This window comes from Nannobrachium achirus, assembly GCF_963921795.1.
Source record: "Nannobrachium achirus genome assembly, chromosome: 2".
Lineage (NCBI taxonomy): Eukaryota > Metazoa > Chordata > Actinopteri > Myctophiformes > Myctophidae > Nannobrachium > Nannobrachium achirus.
In genome coordinates, this window is record NC_137811.1 from 31,159,465 (window position 1) to 31,181,423 (window position 21,959).

Below are 21,959 nucleotides of genomic sequence, written 5' to 3' on the forward strand. Positions count from 1 at the left end.
CAATTTGTAGAGACATCTGGCCCTTTAGTCATCCTTCTCTATTATGCATAATTTACAGTTTGATCCAGAATGAGCTTGCCATCTGATCCAGGCTAAAAGGCTGGCCATTTACTGTACAACAATCAAACAACGTAGCCTATATGGCTGCCAACGGCCATTTTCAAGCCTGTGTATTGAATAAAGCAGACCAATTATTTTTTGTTCACTTGTTCAATTTATTTTCATAATTAAAATAAACATTTCAATATGCTGTACACACCATGCAGTGCAGTGCAAGATAGTTTGAAAATGCATCCATTAAGAGACTGTATTTAACCAATTTAAGCCCGATCTGTACTTCTGTTTTGTACAATGGAGAATACATTTTTAGCATATAGCTTAGGCTATTTTTGAGAATTATAATGACATGCCTATAATGACATGCCCAAAATTAGGGATGCCAGGGTTAATGTGGTTAAGTCTTGGACTGCTGAACAACACCAGTGTGATCTTTGTGAAGATGATGACAAACACAACAAGAACACTAAATTGATTTAGACATACAAAACAATGACATGATAAAATATGACGCACAAAAGAACAGGCATCTCAAATTGATAAATAAATGTAACCGAAACAATGTTCACCATACATGAGGTGGCCCGGACCGCTGGCCTAGCGGCCCGGGCACTTAGGCTCAATGTGGCCTGGTGGCGCGTCGCAGGTTCGAGTCCCGAGCCCGACGGCCTTTACTGCGTCTCTCTCCCCGTTTCCTCTCTCTTCACTAATACTATCCAATGATGGCAGAAAAAGCAATAAAATAAAATGAAAAATCTTAAAAAAGAAAGGAAAGAGAGGTAATATATATGGTCTGAACAAATCCTCCAGTGGCCATCATCTTCAATAAGAAAAAAGAAAATAAATTCATATAAATGATATTACTTCTACCAACGCACTATCTACTGTTGTGAGCCCCGTGTTATTCATATTTTCGTCCTAGTTACTGCTGCAGACAAAACAGGCCCTTCTCCATTGGCTCATAATCATGCCCATGCATCACAGTCTTAATGATAAAAGACGATGCAGAAGAAAGTTCATGAGATCATATCCCTCTTTTACAGCCGAGACTCCATTCTTTAGTGCACCAATGTTTCACCCAAGAATTACCAACAGGGTTTTCTATCTAGCAGTGGTTCAGCCAAGGCACACAGTTAAGTCTGGGTACCCGAGACCAGAAAAGAGAACACCACTGTTTAAAACTGCCGTGCAGTCGAGTATAAATGAAATATTTAGGATATTTAATAATCTCAACTTCATGTCACATTCTTATAATAATACTGCATATGGCCCCTGTCGGGCAGAAACCTTGTATCTCCAAGTTTCAAATGTTATTTTTAATTTATTTTTAATTTTTAAGTAAAGCCTTGCTTCATCTTACCAGACTGTCACACAAAACTAGGATAAATAGCAGATCTACAAGCACACAACGCCTCGCGATGCAAGGTGTTGTGTGCTTGTAGATCAGCTATTTTCACTACAGTAGCATTGGTATTTTTTGCGGTGTGGCTGCTCGGAGGCGAGCCATCTAGAAGAGGGTCTGTTTGTTTGTACGGACGTCATAGACTGGCCACATTAAGCCTCAACCCATTGGAAACCATGCCATTATAAGACCTTGTGTATTTTGCATGTCTAAAACAGTGTTTCTCAAACTTTCAAGTACAAATCGAACCAAATGAACCCGTTAGGGTTAACGTGGTTCGTTTGTACACTGTCAGAGTTACAGACTTGTACGGGTCAATAGACCCCCTGGAATTCACTTTGAGAACCACTGGTCTAAAACACCAGCATTTTAGCCAACAAATTACCTTTACATCCAAGCCAAGTTCAAATATACAGGAGGAGAGTCATATTTGAGGAGTCATTTTTCTTTTTAAAACTCATTGTAGTGATAGCGGTACCTAAAAAAAAAACACATTTTCACACCATTTTGCGTTTGCAACAACAGCTGCCTCACAGCGATCATAGCAGTTCTTCATAACCTTTGTCCAGTGATGTGATTGTTGTCAGCTAGATGACTGATTGTTCTGTTGACCACAGAGTCCACTGATCAGGAGGTAACAGGCACACAGACCAAACCATTAGTGTCCAACAGGGATTTGAAGGCTAATCATTTACTGTATACTTCGTCAAGAGACCCATGCGAGTTGCATTGACCTTTTTTTTTCAGCTGAGAAGATGTCATTTTGTTGTCAAAGAAGGGGGGTCCGTATGACGAAGCATGAATGAGGCCTTAGTCCTGGGACACAGAGGGGAACTTCAGCTCTGTCAGCTCAGACTCTGGAGAACTGCTGCCACTGCGGTCACTGTAAGTGTCCCTGTAATGGAAGTAGAAGACAATAATACACATGAACACATTGCAACTCCATTGAGCACTGACTGAGTAGTGAGTGAATGAGAGAGGCAGGGTTACCACTTCCCACACATTTCTACCAATGAATTTCCAAAACTTTTCCAGAATATTCAACCCAATTTCCAGGACTATATAACAATAATTCAGCCCAATAACGAGTCGCGTACTCCTATGTGCAATGCCCAAAGACAGGCAGTGTATCAAAAATAAAACGTGCGCGCTGCGAACGGACCGTGGCGTGCATGCGGATCGTGCATGATGGACACGCACGTGCCCACGTCAAAAGTTAAGAAAATCGTGGTAGTGAACCCTCAAAGTCGACTTGTGGTGGCAGTAAATGAGTTGACCTTGATCAATTCCAAATTAACTTTTCCGGTACTGGAATATTTTTCTAATTTCAAAATATTTCCAGGAATTTCATGACCGTGGGAACCCTGGTGAGAGAACAGATTCAGAATCAACAGATCAGGCACACATTGAGGCACGGCACAGCAGAACACACGGCACGTTCCAGCTGCTGGTGGCAGCTTTATGGCACAGCGTGCCGCCGGCGGAACAACGATGAGCCAAACAAGAAAACGCAGCACAAGTGATGTTGTAACCGTGCTGTTGATTTTTTTACAAAGTTGAATTTTCAATATGGTAGGTAGGATGGTTGTTGTTGAGGCAGCATTGGGTTCTGACTGATGTGTGGAGGTAACTCTAGTGCAGTGGTTCTCAAAGTGGATTCCAGGGACTCTGTGGGTTCCTTTATGGGGGTCTAAATTGACCCATACAAGTCTGTAACTCTGACCGTGTACAAATGGAACCAAATGGACCCTGACGGGTCCATTTGGTTCCATTTGTACACTGTCAGAATTAAGGGGAGACCTTGAAATGTAAAAGTTTGAGAAACACTGCTGTAGTGGATGTGTATGCAGAAGCACTACTAGTGCCGACATTGTTTGATTGACTTGTACCTGGCTGGTGTTGAACTGGAAGCAGGAGAATCATCGTCATATTCGTGCTCACTGTCGGAACCAGGTGGTTCTCCTGTTCTCAAGTCACCTCCCCCACATTCACTGTCGGGTGTAGTTTTGTTAAATGACGATGCAAATTGTTTGTTGACCCAGACTTGATCGAAATTTTGTTCTTGCAAATATTACACATCACTTTCCCATTGAGGTCGTCTGAAAATTGCATCCAAATGCTGCTGCGTGTTCTTGTTTGGAATGTTTCAATGAATGCTTCTTAAAAATATATAAATATACAAATGAGCCAGTCTTTTGAACGGCTCTTTTAAGTGAACGAGAGCCAGAGATCCGGCTCACCTAAAAGAGCCATAAATCCCACCTCTAAAATAAAGTGTCAACACTAAAAACACAATATTGTGTTGAGTACATTGCACCTCAAACACATCTCTAAATCACATGAATTGGGGTTTTACATGCTTATTACCGTGGGGAGAGGCGACAGCCTTTAGTAAGGTAGCTCTGGAGTTTTCCCGCAGCGGCCAGCAGAAGACCAAAGTATGGAGGAGAGGGCTTGATGGGCCTCGAGGTGAACTCTGGATGATACTGCACCCCCACGAAGTAACCATGGTCTGGAAGAACATGGTCAGCACAAACATTTTTAAGGAGAAACTATTAAACAAATGATACATAAAATATATAAATCAGTAAATGCATTAAGCTTATTGTTTAAATATACACCCCCATATAGAAAAAAGAGGATAAAGACACATGTTATGGTGTTAGCTAATACTCTGTGTGGGTGGATGTTTGAATAGTTTGGCCCATGGTTGATTGAATACAATAGTTTTCAAAGAAAAGCACGGGTAAGTACAGTTCAATACGGGTAAGTACAGTTCAATATAAGGTCTGCTAAGAGGATTTGAAACTCAAGAAAGCACTATCCAGGGTTCCCACACATTTTGACCAATTCATTTCCAAAACGTTTCCAAAACTTTTCCAGAATATTTAACCCAATTTCCAGGACTATATAACAATAATTCAGCTCAATAACAGGTTGTTTACTCCTATGCGCAATGCCCAAAGACAGGTAGTGTATGCCAGTGGTTCTCAATCTTTTCAGGCTGTGACCCCCGAAATAATCATACTTTAACTGGGGACCCGGCACCCTGACGAGCACTAAGAGTTGAGGAATTTTGTATAACATGTTTCTATTGTGTAAATAGCAGATCTACATGCTCACAACGCCTCGCGTTGCGAGGCGTTGTGAGCATGTAGATCGGCTATTTTCACAATTTCTGCCTCTAATATTTGACAATTTGGCCCATGTTTAATTTGTAATTTCAGAGGTATTAACAAAATCAATAACCACAGACAATGCATAGCTATTTTTTCCAGGACCTTCCAGGACCCTTGATAAAATTCCAAAACTTTTCCAGTACTGGAAAAATATTTTTCTAATTTCAAAGTATTTCCAGGAATTTCATGACCGTGGGAACCCTGGGGTAAGTACAGTTCAATATAAGGTCTTCTAAGAGGATTTGAAACTCAAGAAAGCACTATCGCTTGTTTCCTTTGTACTCAATTCAGATGGACTCACCCTCCAGCTCAATGACCTCCATCCTCTGGCCCTCTTCATCCTGGCCCACAAAGTGAAGACCTCTCTCCTCAAAGTGGTGCGTTAGCTCAGGGTTCACCTGAAAAGGAAGCATAATACGTTTCTTTCATTCGTAGATGTTTTCACATAGTGGGCAGTCTGGGCAGACTGGGCACCCTTAGGTGATTTGAAGATGTGGCCCAACATTCCTCTGGGGTTTATTCCAGAAAGCCAGCTGAAAATCTCATGAACTTGGAAGTCTGGCTTGTTTTCGTTGCTGTATCACATATCACCTAAATCAGTGGTACTGCACACGCACACAAATTGATTGAGGAGATTCTCTCATGACAGGTAATAATCCGCTCAGACTTCTTTATTCTCTTTATTTACACGTACACTACATCCACTTCAAGATAATGGACTGAAAAGAGTCAAATCCCACAATGACATGTAATAGAAAATGTAATATGGGAGATGTCAGTGGTTTTCAAACTGACTCTATGCAAAGATTGGCACAAAATTTCAAAAACATTCAATATTTTCCAAGTATACAATAATGCTTTTCAGCTCAAATCTAAAAAGACAGAGGCTTTCCCAGTTAAACATAAAAAAAAATCTTAAACAATTTATAAATCTGGTTGCATGACAAACTGCAGGATAATGATCTCTTCTCTATGATCTTAATCATGCACACACAAGATTTTAAAATGTTGGCGAATCACACACTACAGGGTTTTATTAAGGTTATCGTGCCAGCATGACTAAAGTCCTCTCATTCACACGTCTGACATGCATTAAATCAGACCATAGGCCTCCATTTGCTACCTCTCTCTCTGAGACCCCAATCTACACTGTAAAATCCTCAGTGCCAATTGAAATCCCAGAGTTACAGACCTGAGCTGGATATTTATCCACAAGACATTCGTTAGGAATTCTTAAAAATATGACTTCCATAACAAGAAAGGATTGTAAACCACTTTCCTAGATCTTACCTCAAACCTGTGTCTGTGTCTCTCATCGACATATTCTGCATCTCCGTACAGCTTTCCTGTATTGATTAGAAATGTGCAATTTAATACCGTATACAGCAGAAATAATACAGTACAAGCCACACTAGGCAAGCTTAGTTAGGTGGACCCTGGACAGTGGACAGTGTCAACAGTCAGTTGAGATGTATTGCTCTTTAAGTGTATATATTGTGAAGAGAGTGTTTGTGCACAGAGGAAGTGTGGAAGCTACACTGCACTTTCAGCTGATGGTGGAATGTAAGGGTTTTTAGGCACTAGCCCACAGTATGAATAATTGCTAGCCTAGAATTGATCACGCTTTAACATTATAGATTATACCCACAGTACTCCTAATAGTATGGGGTGCAGAGCATACCCTTGCATTACTGTTGGGCAGGGAACTTGCACAGTATCTACACAATTATTGTACAGTATCTTTATGCTTTAAAACAGGGGTCTTCAACGTTTTCAGGCCAAGGTCCCCTTAATTGAGAGAGATGAAGCAGGGATCCCCACAACCGATAGCACAATCGTCAGTGTATTTTGGATTAATGTCAATTTGTGTTTTCAGATAAAAACTTGACCTTTCACTCTGTAGGCCTACTTAGTCTGCTCTTTTCCCCCTCTACACCAAAGCTCTTTGGCTAAAGTTCCAATATGGACGCTAGGGTTCAAGTGGTTCATATAAAAACTGAGGAAAAAAAAGTTTCTATCACACAAAGATTTGGAGGACCCCCTGTAGTAACTCTGAGGACCCCCTTGGGGTCCTGGACCCCCTGTGTAAGACCCATGATATAATGTATAATATTAACAAGAGCTTGTGACTAAGCAATTGCTAAATTGTATCTTTTGGAACACAAGTTCTTTTTGCCATTTCCTGCAAAGTAACTGTTTTGGACATACAAGGGTTGGAGGCGGTAACCGCCGTACCGCGGTATACCGAGGTCTACCGCGGTGTCATTGTGCTTACCGCGGTAAAAAAAAAAAAAAAAAAAGGTATATATTTTTTTTATTGGAAAACAAGCGAGTTTTAAAACGGGGGAGAAGCGAGGACCGCATGCGCTCCATGCCGCTCTGCTCTGGGCCGTGTACCACACGTTGGAAGCCACGTCACTCAGACACAGACCTGCACACACTCACACTGCACAGGGCAGGAGAGTACGGAGCACAACTCTATGACGGAGCAGCATAAACTTTCTCTGTAATCCACTCGACACAAGGATGTTAATACATACCTTGTGTTGTGGCATATCTTTTTTTATTCATACGGATTACTGGCGGAGCGCGGGCCGCGTGGACTAAAACCGAAAATGAAACTATTTTACTTTTTCCACCGCGTCGCACGTTGTGCCCGGTCCGGCGGCGCGTCGGCGATTTTATAACCTTTTCTGTCAAGTCTTGTAACTAAAACCTGTATATAGCAGCACTCAATCACTGCGATTTGAGAGTTGAGACGTGACGTGAGTTTACAGAATCACTGTACACGATCTGACTACCCTTCCTCTTCTGGTTTGTTCACACAGCTGTTTGTGTCTGAAAAGCCCAAGTAGCTAGCCTACGTTACTATGGTAACCCGACAGTGCAGATCTAAAAGCTCAGAACGCGTCGCGGATGCGATGTGTTGTGAGCTTGTAGATCTGCTCCTTTGAAAGCCAGACCCGCTGTGCTGTACGGAGAAGTATAACTCGGGCAGTCAGGCTGTGTCGCCTCTCCACTGTGGAGAGGCGACTTTTGGGAAGATTATTGCAATATTTTGGCTTATCGCCGAACCTTAATTAATAGATACGGGGGTGCGGTAATTACCGCAGTACCGGCGGTAAATGGGAAGACGGTCACGGTAATCGCGGTAACAAAATGTCCATACCGCCCCAGGCCTACAAGGTTTGGCCCGACAGTTATAATGAGTTGGTGTACAGTATGTGTGACACTGACACAATGTCCAATTGTCGGTAGTCAGCAGAGCATGCGAGCAGAGTGGGCAGAATTCTTAATGGAGTGTGTAGAGCGTGTTTTCAGAAGGTCAGAGCATCGGACTTCTCTCCTACTCAAATCACACTCCGGTGCCACTGATAACATTAGTTTGAAGCATTCCCAGTCCAAAATGCATCTGTCGTAGAGGTTTCATTCTCTAGTAGGAACCATTCTGCTCAAGTCGCTCTCAAGGTCAGATATAACGTCTTTGTATTCATAACTGGAGTGTAAGCTATGATGTGATAATCAGAATGTTACATGTAATTATAAAATGTGTATATATCAATCACTGTGATTGACACAGAACCTTAGGTAAGAACACATTTCTGAGTGTGACATTAAAATCCTAAATCTGACAGTTCCTGTTCAGTTTCCTTTAGCCTCGCTTGATTGGTGCAGCAGCATATTTAAACCAGAAACACATAAGGTGTCAGGTGCTTCCGCCTTAAATCTGCAAAAGGAAACGAGTATGCCACCCCAGGAAATCTACAGACTACAGTTATGAGCACACACACAGCCTACGGAATTGGGGATTTGGAGAACTGTGATGCCCAACAGTCCAGAGAGTATTTCAGAACATCACTCACTTATCACACTGTTGCTGGACTTGAAGATGGTTCTCCTCTTCCCCAACCTCATCGTCCCACCCATCTGGCCTGGGTTGTGCTCAGGCATGTCAATCACCTGTTGAGATTAGGGTTTCAATAGTTAATCAAACTAATCAATACGTTTATCAAATAATAATGTAACAATCAATCCATACTTTGGTTAAGTCATTATTAGAGAAAAGACGCTCTCAAAAGAATCTCAAAAACATTATTTTTATGAGCTTGAAGATATGCTATTTTCACTATTTTGTACATGATGCTTAAGTGCTTATAATCGATTAATCAAAAAAGTAGTCAATAGAATAATCTTTATGTAAATAATAGTTGCAATCCTAGTTGAGATTTTTTCCATCCATTGAAGACACTGATGCACATGCTGTAAAATAAACAGTTTACCTACCACAGGGTGTTTGGAATCTGGATCAAATTCTGTTGAGTTGGCATCTGAAAAGGAAAACATTTTAATTAACTTTTTTTTCTTTTCCCTCCAAGCATAATAATTTGTAGCAATTTGTAATTTGTTTATAATTTTTATATTACATTAGAGCCTGTGTATCACTTTGCTTCTGGTGTATCATCAGTAAAAAGGCACACAACCAAATTAAAGACACAAGAAAACCTTGCAATAGCAGCTCAAATACGCTACGGGTGAAGTCGAGCGATTACTCACCTTGCCAGCCAAGAACATTGCGGGCAAACTCGCACACTGCCAGCTGCATGCCCAAACATACCCCTGCGCAGAACAAGTTCAACATGGTTATTACACTGTACAGTACAAGGTCGAAACATGCTGCAAGGGGATTGAACAATCATTGAACAAGGTCCCCCGTGTGCAGCATACTTGTGAAACGCTGTGTGTATGCTTAAAGGTGGTGTAAGTGATATTTCTTTTAGTTCTTTTTTTGTATTACAATAAAGTGTTACACACAAAAGTTCAATATTCTGCTAGCAGCAGTCATTGCTCTCCAATCAGGAGAAAGAACTCATACGGGAAACAGGATAAACAAGTGAAATTGGCAGTGATGATACGAGGAGCAGACAAAATTGGAACTGGAACGCCGTCAAATTGAAGCAGACACTATCAAATTGAAGCTAATTTATTGTATGCTTATTAATGAGCTGGAGATTGGGAGATCCCGGTTACTGAAAAATCACTATAGCATGATTGCTATGAGACTATACAGTCATTAGTTAATAAACTAGACCATACCTGGCATTGTGCGCAGCCAAATTATATGTACTCAACCCACTGAGGAGAAGCATGCGGAACAGAGTGAGCGATGGACAGAGGTTTCCTTAGTTATATGAAAGGATAACAGTTCATAGAAATTAGTACCCAGGAATGGCTTCTTCTGTTTCCTAGCCCAGCTGATGGCCTGGATCTTGCCTTCAGTTCCTCTGACACCAAAGCCTCCTGGTACCAACACGCCACTGTGTAGAGGGATAGAGGGGATTCACAATGTCATCCACTGAGGGAGAACCTTAAGCGTAGCAACAAAGTGTCAGTGATTCCTAAATGCCACTCTTAAGCAAATGTTATAATTGCTTTGTGATTTGATGAGCGTGTATTTACTCAGCGCTGCAGAGCTTCTGCCAGGCCTCATGGTACTTGACTGGCTCGGCCTGCAGCGTGGAGTCCTCCAGGTCAGCTGAATCTATGTACTGTAATGAGCACAAAAAGTGTTAGCGATGATGAAACGTAATATATTGTCTTTGTTGCTCGGGTCGCGCAGTGGTAAAGTCCCTGCCCACCATCACAGCGATTGTGGGTTCAAGTCCACGCTCGACCGGCTTTGTCGAGCGTCTAAACGAACACTAGTGGCCCTTGTTCAGCTACTCTAAATTTAGGAAAAAATTAAATCTTCTTTGATATTATCTCGATCCTTTCTTTACGTTTGTATTTGGCCTAGTAATGCAATGCAGTACCGCTGCTAGGCATACACACAGCACTGTGAGTAGGGCATCACAGTGCCGAAGGGCACCAAAATAGGCCCCCCCCCCAAAAAAAAGAGCCAAGCTGATCATCATCATAATAACTAATATGTATTTACTCTGCCTAAATAATCACGGCATGCATGCGTGATGCGTTCTCAACTTGCGTTCCCTGCTCAGAGCTGAAGCCCACGGCCCCAATCCCTGCTTTTCTTTTCTTCAAATCTGATATTGGATTTTTCTTTTACATTTTTTACATTTATTTAACCATATATATTTATATATATTTAATTATCTCACACTGAGGTACATGTTCTCTTTCACAACGGAGACCTGAAAATGTTAGCCACAAGACGGCAATATGCAACAGGCAGTGTGTGTTCAGCAGCGCCAGAGAAACACCACAAAAATGATGAACAGAAAAGGTAAAATAAACATTTATTTGGAATGCATCATCAGTCATAGCTAAAAGGCAGTGCGTTATGAGCAGCACAGGGACAAATGGGCAGACAAGACCTTTAATTAAAATAAGGACAAAATAATAGTCTCTCACAATCAGTATGTTAGCAGCAAACCTGACCTGTGTCAACGCCGAGAGAACACACGCGAGCGCTGAAGGTCACCGTGAAGATTACCTTGATCTGTAGCTTGTGGTTTATGGCGAGGGCAGAGTGTTCCAGGGCCTTGATGACCGAGGCGTAGGAGTCTGAGAACTTGGTGTACTTTCCCACCAGGGCTATGGACACACTCTCTAGGAGGCGGTCGGATCTGAGGAAGGGAGAAGGACGACTGAGTGTGGACCTCACAGCTGTAGGACTCACTTACACAACTAACTAGAACTCGACCCAGGCTAGAGTTATGGGTGAGTCCTAGACGAATATTTATTTTCATTAAAGTTTATAGTTAATTTGAGAGCATAAAAATAAACATTTTCATAGATATATAGATATTTTTTAAATTAAATATAATACTGTATACTAAACTTCAATATTATGGAAAGAAAATACACAAACAAACTGAACTTTTATTTAACCACTCGTGACTTATTAAAAAACAACTGATCAACAAGCTCACATTGCGTCACTATGTGACAAATATATCGATCCAAAAGATCGGAACTCAAATTTCAAATTTCCATTATTGTTCATCGACCTGAGACCTCTCTGTAGCTGAAAGTCGCTTGTTTGAACCCAGCAACAGCCACTACTTGCTTGTCCAACAAAAGCACTGTTAGCGTTGTGAACCATTTGAGATCCATTGTCAGACTATCATGTTCTTCTGACGGCAATCAAAATGGTCTCTGTGGTGGGACTCAGAAGGCCCGTCTCACCTGTTGGACATCTCCTTCCATTTGTTGAGCATCCTGCGGGAACTCAGCTCCACAGGCAGGTCCAGACGCTGGCAGAAGTATCCCACCACACCCTGGTCCTCCAGCAGCAGAGGCACTCTGTAGATGGAGGACACGTCGTGAACGTTGATCACCTGGGGGAGACAGAGGACACACATAAAACACACATTAACAACATAGTATATAGCTGACAAAGTCATTGTGGTCTTAATCAGTAGAGTAACCTTTTATAGACTGCTCTGTAGCTGAAAAGAACAGTGCTTGTCCAAGAACAGCCACTGTTGAAGTGTCTTTGAACAAGACACACGTTTTTCCACACCAATAATACAACCAGTAAGACTCCCTAATCGGGAGGTAAGCGACCGTCAGGTCACATGTAAAAGAGGGCTGTAAGTGGCATTGGTTCCTGAATGTAGGGGGATGTGTGTGGCAAATGTATTGCATTGTTTGGGCCAGAGAATGTGTGGTTTAGCAGTGACATGGTTGTGTTTCTGTTGGCAGAGATATGTCATTATGTAGGTGGTGCAAATGTGTAACATAGGTGTTGTTTTGAAATATGACAAGCACAGATTACTACCAAAACCTCCACCGGCTGTCTGTCAGTCAGTCAGTCTGTCCGTCATGTCACACTTTTCCCCAACTCATATCTCCGCCACCGTTGCCCCAAGACATGCCAAACTTTGCACACACACTCCTTGCCTGCCAATCCACAACCTCCACCTCTCACGTCATACGGGCAGCCATAGTTACACCTGGAATGTTGAATCCCCAGGATCAACTAAGCTTATAGCTTATCATCACATGCAACCATCTTAAGATACTCAGCTAGTGCTCCCAGCAAGACTTCAGATCCTCTCATACGATTCAAGGCATCTCGGTTAAGTTCTTACCGGACACCACTGCGACTCCTTGCCTGCCAATCCACAACCTCGTCGCTAAAGACATTTGCACAGTAGAAAACTAACTTTAATGAATAACTAAGAAAATCAAAATGAACTTAAGTTTTATTACTCTCTTACCTGTGTTGGCTCCACGTGGCAAAACATGGAAATCTTCTCTTTGACAGCCGTCTCCAGTGGTGTGGAACAGCGGCACATGATCTGACAAAATGGATGAATGACAGCATTTCAGGATCAGAAAATGAACAAATCCATGATCTAGGTCACAGGGGTCTTCAACTGGGGGTCCTTAAGAGTTACTACAGGTCAGATCTTTGTGTGGTAGGATATTTTTTTAACCTTAACCACTTGAACACCAGCATCTCTATTCTGAGCAGAACTTTAGGCAAAAATATTAAATCTACAAGCTCTCTAAATATTTAGTTCCAGGGACCACCCAGAAGCAAAATTGAAGTTACAATCGTTTGCTTTAAAAATACATACAGTATATTCAAAGATTTGCACACATTTTCACGGCTTAAAAAAAAAATAGCAGATCTACAAGCTCGCAGCATGGCACTCTGTGCCGTGCTGTGAGCTTGTATATCTGCTATTTTTCAATAGTTAAAGCATTCAATTTCATTCTAGGCCTAAATACATTGAAGACCCCTGATCTAGAAGGGATTGTAAAGAATCTGGACTCACCAGGTCTGGAGAGAGGCCCAGTCCTCGGAGCTCTCGCACACTGTTCTGTGTGGGTTTGGTTTTCTGTTCTCCGGTGGTGCTGGGCTGAGGACACGTACATACGAGAGAAAAATGTTTTTATTGTTTATGAGCAACACTACTCTAGGTTTTATATCACACATTCCAAAAAGGTAGTTAAAAACAACACCAATATTTTTTGGTCTATTTTATTTATCCAGGCATGTCAATTAAGAACATATTTTACCTTTTACTAGTGTAGTTTATTGTGTATATATAAAAAAACACCACACTGCATTTTATTAACTTTATATCAGCCAAAAACATAAAAACGGCATCAATATTTTTAACAGTAAGAACGTGACGGATTGGGAATTTAGACTTAGAAATGAAAAACAATTATTTAAGAAATAACTCACGACAGGCCATGGTTTATTGTCATTATATGACACCTAAGGGGCACAAGGTAGGCTAATGTTTTTTTTCCTAGCTGCAGAGGGATATAAAAACGTACAAATGCAGACTTCATATCAATGGTATATGGTTTACACCCGTTTCAATAAATACACATCCTGTCACTAACCTAGCTTAGTGCAGTTAACTTAAAAAAGGAGAACAGTTGGCGAACATACATATGTGAACATTCGCCCCAAAATAGTAGATCTACAAGCTCACAGTGTGATGCGTTTTTGAGCTTGTAGACAGTACTTGTCGCTGAGCTTGCAAGACAGTACTTGCCGTAGATTGGAAAAAAGGAGGGGACAAAGCATAGATAGACCACTGGGGGACTCCGGACAAAGAGTAAACAGGGTCTATCTACGTGGATATTGATTTTCTTCACACGTACCTGTGGTATGAGACTGACGTGGATGTTGCAGAAGTTCTCTCTCTTCACTTTGAACTGGAACTGTCTGAAGGCCTCTATGAAGGGCATGCTCTCTATGTCCCCCACCGTGCCGCCCAGCTGTTGATATAAAAACACTGGCTCAGACAAGGCCGTCGGCGCTTTTCAATAAACCACTGCTGTTCAAACCCCTTACATAACACTGACCTGTGTACAGCCAGAACATACAGAAGATTCTGAAGCTTGTCTGAAGGTGTAAGGCAACTGCATGCGGTCACTGTCTCAGTTCAAATTAAACCCACAACAATGCATGGTTATGTTAGGATAACGCAGTCTTCACAGCTTACAGTATATAATATGCCCACAGGTTGAGCTTGTACTGGAAATACTGCTTGGCCGCTGCACAGACATCGCAGTAACCAAAGAAATGCCCTTTGCCAGTAGGATCAAATCCCACCAGAGCATTCTTCCCTGTACTTACCTTTATGTGGTCTCTGAATCAGCTTTATAGCAGTCACAGCCACAAATCTGTGACTGCTATAACCTTTCCATTAGAGCCACTACTGTATATAACACCCTTCACTAATAGGCAAGTATAAAAAGATATATAGTGCCAAAAGACAAGTTACTTTGTTTTGTATTTGTTCTAGACAATACACATTAATGAACACTAAGATATGATGCGAGACGGCGAGACTTCATTCTTCTTCTCTGAGTGCTACTGGGAATGTAAACAGCCGCCATTATCCTCAGAGGAAACAAGTCGGGATAAAACATTGGTTTACTGCGTCACTTGGAACTTTAAATACAAGATTTATGAAGAAAAATTGCCTTTGGAGCGGTGAAAATTAGCGCTTTAGCAAGACTAATATTTAGCCCCGTTTTGCTGTGGAGAGGGCTCGCAGTGAGTCCGGCGATCTTTGGACAGGGGCGACAATAACAGAAATCCATCACATCAGATATGTACACTCATGGTAAACGGCAGATTAAGGGGGGGTTATGTTTTATTCTGGAATTTTCCTTTAAGGTGGTCCGCTCATGTGGCGGCATAGGCGCCGGAGCCGGGTCTTTTTGGACCGGACTGCCACCCCACTTTTCAGGCTTCGACCTGTTTCTTCTGTCTTTTGGTCCGTTTTTCCCCCCAAACGGCGCTATGGTCCCAATGTCCTCATTGTCTTGCTCAATCGCTGCTGGCGGTTCATGCGACCCCGTCAGGCAGTCACTCATGCTAATTGCTTCCAATACACAAGTCTGTCTGCTATTACATGTTCAACCGGTTCTGATGAGGCCAGGCTGCAGTGGTCTAAAGTAAATTACTATTCAAGTAGCCTACTGTAAGTTTGAGGCTTTCTCAGAGGCAAATATTGGAGGCTACTTTTACTCCACTACAAATATTTGAAAACAGTTAAGTTACTTTGCAGATTTCGATTATTATAAAGGCATACATTAACCAGTGCAGTCTATATTTAGGCCACTAGAAATGAAAATAGGCCTACAAGATCACAATGCGACGCTTAGCTATAATTCTTAGCTTAGATCTGCTAAAATAGTTGTATCTATGGTAGGCTACATTTGTGAAAACCTGTGAAATGGTACATTCTGCAAATATAGACCTATGTTTTATTTATACAGTACATTTTGATACCAAAACGTCATTATGCAAGTACATTTTGGACATGGTAGCCTACTTCTAAAAGAGTATTTCTACTTTTACTAAAGTAAAACATGTGAGATTGTGAGTACTTTTCTTTTTTCTTCCCTGACGGCCGGGCTGCTATCGAGCGTCGGCTCGCTCACTCTCTCTCTCTCTCTCCTCACTCACTGTGTCAGTGCTATGCAAAGCAGTTAATTTCTGAGTTCTAGCTTTCACTATATAGTACTTTGAATTTCCCTTACTTTATTCAGATTAATTTATTTTCTCGAAAATACATTGAGCGCAGCAGAGCCCTAGCTCATTCATAATGCCTACAGAAGGCATAATAGGCCTACAACATTGTAGGGCATAATAATTCATATTGAAATAAGAACAGCAGGATAAAAATAGTTATGTACTGTGAAAAAGTTGAATTAAATTCTTTATCCAGAGCTACTTATACAATTGTCATCTAACAACACATTGTGCTGTGCTAGTGTGTTATACTAAAGTCCGAGGTGTACGGTTATGACGTCACCACCTGGCCACGCCCACACCACCGTCCCCTCACTATTTTATCCCTGCCGGCGCCACTGTGTGGCGGCGTTGCCAAGTTGTTGACAAGGCAACTAGCTCTGGCCAATCGGAGGCACGCGGGGGCGGGTCTTTTCATAACCAAGATGCAGAAGAGATTTACGCGGAAGATATTATTATACTGTTAAGGCAGTACTAGCTGTCAACCACTGGGTCAACCATGGGTCCTAAGCCAACACCAGGGTCTACATTTCTAAATGGAAACCACCTCCGGCTCCAACCACTGCAGAAGTACTAGATATATTGTATTAACATTCTCTAACATATAGAATGGTTACAATGTTTTAATAATTCAAATAATTTCAGGATTGCATCTTAATTGGGAGGAAACCTTGAACAGAGCCTGGCCCTAGTTGGGCCGCAGCTGCTTTAACTGATTGGGTTTAAAGAGAGAGAAAAAGAGTGGGGGGCAAGAGAGATACAGTTGCATAGCAACAACAACAATGACTGTAATCAGTGATAACTAGTTCCATTTTGTATTACCTCTATGACGCAGACTTGTGGCTCCACGCCGTCGTCATCTACTGAGACCTTGGCCTGTCTCATCACCCACTCCTGGATTGCATCTGTGATGTGAGGCACCACTGGAAGACAAGGTATGAAAAATAGGAGTCAACAACAAGTTGTATGACATGCCCCGCTGGATTTCCCTTACACAGTCAAATCTTCACTGTTAATTTAGTGTGTACAAATGTAACCAAAAGGTTAATGGTTAATTGTTCCAGTGAAGGGAACTCAAAAGGGGGAAGTGAACATTTTGGCAGGATGAAGAGCAGGCATGATGGTGCACTCATGGATCATTTGGATAGGCTGTAGAAGTGTAGCTTACAACAGTGGTTCTCAACCTTTTCAGGCTGCGACCCCCAAAATAATCATATTTTAACTGGGGACCCCCCACCCTATGAGCACTAAGAGTTGAGGCATAACATTTTGTATAACACGGTTCTATTGTGAAAATACAATTTGACATAAATCCAAAATACAATGATGATTGTGCTGTCAAACTAAACTATATGGAATCTTGTGGGGGTCCCTGCTTCATCTCTCTCTCAACTAAGGGGTCCTTGGCCTGAAAACGTTTACCCCTGCTTTACAAAACAGCAGTGTTTAGTATTTTATTTCTCACCCTGGACGGTCTTTCCCAGGTAGTCTCCCCTCCTCTCCTTGGTGATGACAGACTGGTAGATCTTGCCAGTGGTCAGGTTGTTGTCTTTGGTCAGCCGGATGTCCAGGAAGCGCTCATAGTTCCCCAGGTCCAGATCCACCTCCCCTCCATCGTCTAAGACAAACACTTCACCTGCACCACACACACACACGCACACGAGAATGTGACTTATGACTGAAAATCATACAATCTACACCAGTGTTTCTCAAACTTTCATTTTTTAAGGTCTCCCCTTAACTCTGACAGTGTACAAATGGGCATTTGTACACTGTCAAGAGTTACAGACTTGTATGGATCAATTTAGACAATTTCCTCTAAAGGAAGACACAGAGTCCTTGGAATCCACTTTGAGAACCACTGATCTAAACAATGAGCAATTACAAACTATTTATTTTATGGCTAAATTGCTCTTATACATTTTAGAAGACAAACCTACTTAAAACTCAAAGCTTGTGGTCCTCAGTCTTTACAATAGTACAATTAGTGACAATAGTAAAATATTCATCTGGACCAAGTTAAGCCTACTGTAAATAATGATGTTATACATCTGTAAAAGATTTAGACCATGCCAATTATATTGTTTGTAATAAATAACAGAACAAGATGATTACTTTATTGTGCACATGAATTCAATGCGTGTCAGACTATCAGACATACAATACATTACAAAAAAGAGCTACAGCTACAACAGTGATCAACCATGTACAACATAGTACAACATGTACAACATAGTACAAGATCACATCATGGTTTGGTTACATAATTTCATCTGCAGCCATATGCTGGAAAGACAAGCTCCGCCTTTGGTGAACATACTTGAGAGTGTAATCATGAATAATTCATTCAAATCACGATATCTGACAAACCCTAATCAAACCCATCAATAATCGGCCTAATTAGCAACAATAACACTTCAAAAGGATTCATCCCCTACATCACTTACCATGTTCATAAGGTGAGAAGGTACCAGCATCAATGTTAATGTAAGGGTCGATTTTGATGGCTGTAACATGAAGGCCACAGGACTTGAGGAGGGTCCCCACGCTGCTGGCGATGATGCCCTTGCCAATGCCCGATATGACGCCGCCAGTCACCAGGATGTACTTCATACTGGCATGTGAACACTGAGCAGAGAACAGAGAAGAGACTGTTGAATTTAGTGGTTCTTAATGCATGTATCTACTAGACAGATGGTATGCAACTCTACCGGTTTTTAATTATCCCTATGCTGCTATACGTTGGCATGATAACGACAGGTTTAAATTACATTGTCCCGTTCAAACCTACAGCAGTCCCAGCCAAAATCTGTTGTTAATGGTTTTAGTAAGTCACAGGAACTTTATTAAGTGAATGCTTGAATCAGAGTCTGTAACATTCATCAATATATATAGCTACAGAGCTGTCAGTGGTTCTCTGTGGGATCAAAAGAATTAGGAGCAGTTTAATTTCACCAACTAGTAGTCATCCCAAAGAGGAGGATGTATAAGAATGATTTGAGATAAAAGGTTTCACTCTGCCACAACTTTCAAAAGCAAATAGATTAATTATTGGGTGAGTTCACACGCACTCGACTTTTAAACGCCGCCGCAACGACTTGCCGACACAGGAGGGCATGAGGGTGACATATGGCTGTGTGTATGAACTGTATATAATATCACTGCCATTCTGGGGTAAAGAAACACCAGTGTGAACCGTGAACCAAGTGGTGGTGTCGATCAATTTCAAGGCTGTGTGTGTGTATGTGTGTGAGTGTGTGTTCATGCATGCATGCATGTACATTTCAAGGCTGTTCAACAGCAACTCTCTGGTCAGTCAACGGTATTGCAGGCCAGGCTCAGGCTACATACAGACACACACAGACAGACACATACACGGCACATATACACACACGGCCACGTTATGGAGACAGTGTGACCACCGCTCAAAAAACTAAGTTGTCCTTTAATAGAGTGAGTAGTTCAGTCACCCGAGAGAGACTTGGAGTAGAACCGCTGCTCCTACGCTTGGAAAGGAGCCAGCCTAGGTGGTTCGGGCACCTAGTACGGATGCCTCCCGAGAGTCTCCCTAGGAAGGTCCTCGATGCACGTCCCACTGGGAGCAGACCCCCTGGCAGAGCAAAGGCCAGATGGAGGAAGAACATCTCCACATTGGCTGAGGAACGCCTATAATGTTGCTCAGGAGGAGAAGGAATACTGGAGACCTCTGTTGGACCTGTTACCCCCGTGAGCCCGTGACCCGATTCCAGATAAGCGGTTGAAGATGGATGGATGGATTGATTAGGGATATCATCTCCCCATCAGTATAAAGCAGTGAATTACTCAAAATATAACAACAAAAGTCTTCTTACTAATGTTGGCACTGGGCACGTCATGGCATGATGACAATGAGCTGTTATGGTGGAAATACGATGGCGGGACTTGAAACAAAAAGAAGCAGCAGTTAAAGGTGTTGCTAAAGACCGCGTGCGGCTGCTATCAGTCATAGTAGATACAGATAGAGAAACATAACTGTCATGAGATACGACCCTCATGTTTTCGCGTGGCTAATCTGTCAGCACCTTTTGCAATATTGACGCCAAACGTAACGTTACACCACCTCACGCACAAACACATGACAAGGTAAGCACTAAGCAGCAGCCTAGCAGCAGGCTAAAGCATTCCTCCCACGTTTCCATCAGCTTTGCCCTCTAGCTTTTTATTATTCAGCTTTAATAACAAACCTAAAACAGTGCATGTCAGTCGGCCATGTCAACACGAAAATGTGATTCTCTATATCATCAAATAACAGGCAGCTCATCAATTTTCTAAGCAAGAGAGTCTTTAGCGCGGGTTTTGCTAACACTTATTACCCGCGCTAATAATAACACCGCATGTTTGTGTGTTGTCTTTCCCTAGCAGACGCCAACTCACCGAATATTTATAGTACAGACTTCAGATCGGGCGATCAGGTGATGAAGTTGAGCTCAAAATACAAATGTAATGGATCTCTGATCACTTTTTGTACCACAAAAAAACACACGTTGTTCCACTGCTGTTATGGACACCCGACACACGTGTAGGACACACTAGATCCCGCTGCACTGTTTCTGGGTGCACAAATCCTCACTCGTTTGCCTGCGTGTTTTTGGCAGATCTCCACAAGGCTTTGGCTCGTCGATCGACGCTCACAGGGTCCATCCAGATGGTTTGGGAGTCTACTGAGCAAACGCTGCGCGCACGACGCGCGCCACCGACCTGGAGTGACGTCCCCGGCGCTGTGACGTCGCAGCCGTGCTCCTACCAGAGAGGAGGAGAGGATGTGTTTATGTCAATGACATCATCACGTCACGTGTGATGATGATGATGATGATGATGATGATGATGATGTGATGGACTTGAACGGACAATGATCAAGGTCAGTGAGTGCAAGCAAGAAGCAAGAAGGGGGATTGAAACATGTGCATTAATCAGGGGTGGAACAGTTAAAAGTATCCATACTACAATGTAGAAACCGGTCTACTCTGCAAGTAAAAGTCCGGAATTCAAAATGTAGGCTACTTGAGTAAACAAGTATATTGGTATCAAAATGTACAAAAAGTACAAAATACTGATTATGCAGAAGCAGAATTTCCCATTTCAAGTTTTCAAATGTAGGTCTATAACAATCTTTTGAAAATAGCATTGTGAGCTTGCTAGCCTGCTAGCTTGCTAGCTAGCTTGAAGTGGTCAATGTAGCCTATGTTATGTAATAAATCAATAACTAGTAGTAGGCCTAGCCTAACTAACGTTTTCAAATAAATGTAGTGGAGTTGGAGTACACTGGTCCTCTGAGATGTAGTGGAGTAGAAGTAAAAGTAGCTACACAAAATTGGAGATTGCACTTAAGTACTGTACTAAGGTAAATGTGCTTAGTTATTTTACACCACTGGCATTAATTGACTAATTAATTTGATGAGTGATATATTGTAGCAATTGTCTGTCCTTGTCAGGCTTGTCTAGCGAGGGTGAAAGTGAACACCTATGTGTGCCATTACCACAGTTGGTAATAAGAGGTCATTAATGCAATAAAATATAATTTATACACAATTCCAGACCACCTAATTAGTATTCGCCCTATCCGAGCTATCTAACCTTTTTTATATAAACTGCAACAAACCAGACTTTGTGCATTCATCATCACCACTAGATGGCATATGAGGTCCATGTTGTGTCACCCAGCACTGAAGGGTGGCTTGAGCAATTGACATTCATGAGATTACATACAAATTATGACAACGGTAACATGATAGAAGCTAATAAGCCGTTTGTATGGGGATATGGTGGCTTACTGACTTTGAGGTGCCATTAACTCCAACAAAAGACA

At 41.9% G+C, this 21,959-nt stretch overlaps 1 protein-coding gene across 2 annotated transcripts; it reads right to left on the bottom strand.

Annotated features, from left to right (window-relative positions):
* Positions 1-261: 261 nt before the first annotated feature.
* LOC308279972 (CTP synthase 1) lies at positions 262-20,666 on the bottom strand. 2 transcript variants are annotated; one of them, XM_080720209.1, is made up of 19 exons: positions 20,528-20,666; positions 18,562-18,742; positions 17,580-17,750; positions 16,937-17,037; positions 14,230-14,346; positions 13,386-13,469; positions 12,822-12,902; positions 11,785-11,936; positions 11,090-11,222; positions 10,096-10,184; positions 9,859-9,953; positions 9,193-9,255; positions 8,923-8,966; positions 8,502-8,598; positions 5,929-5,984; positions 4,940-5,036; positions 3,827-3,971; positions 3,349-3,450; positions 262-2,354 (listed from the first exon to the last, which is right to left on the bottom strand). In XM_080720209.1, exons 2-19 carry the CDS (start codon positions 18,725-18,727, stop codon positions 2,270-2,272), a joined length of 1,878 nt encoding a protein of 625 aa, XP_080576335.1. In that variant the 5' UTR covers positions 18,728-18,742; positions 20,528-20,666; the 3' UTR covers positions 262-2,269. The 2 variants fall into 2 exon arrangements, with proteins under 2 accessions (XP_080576335.1, XP_080576336.1); XM_080720210.1 differs by lacking the exon at positions 3,349-3,450.
* Between the last annotated feature and the right edge of the window lie 1,293 nt (positions 20,667-21,959).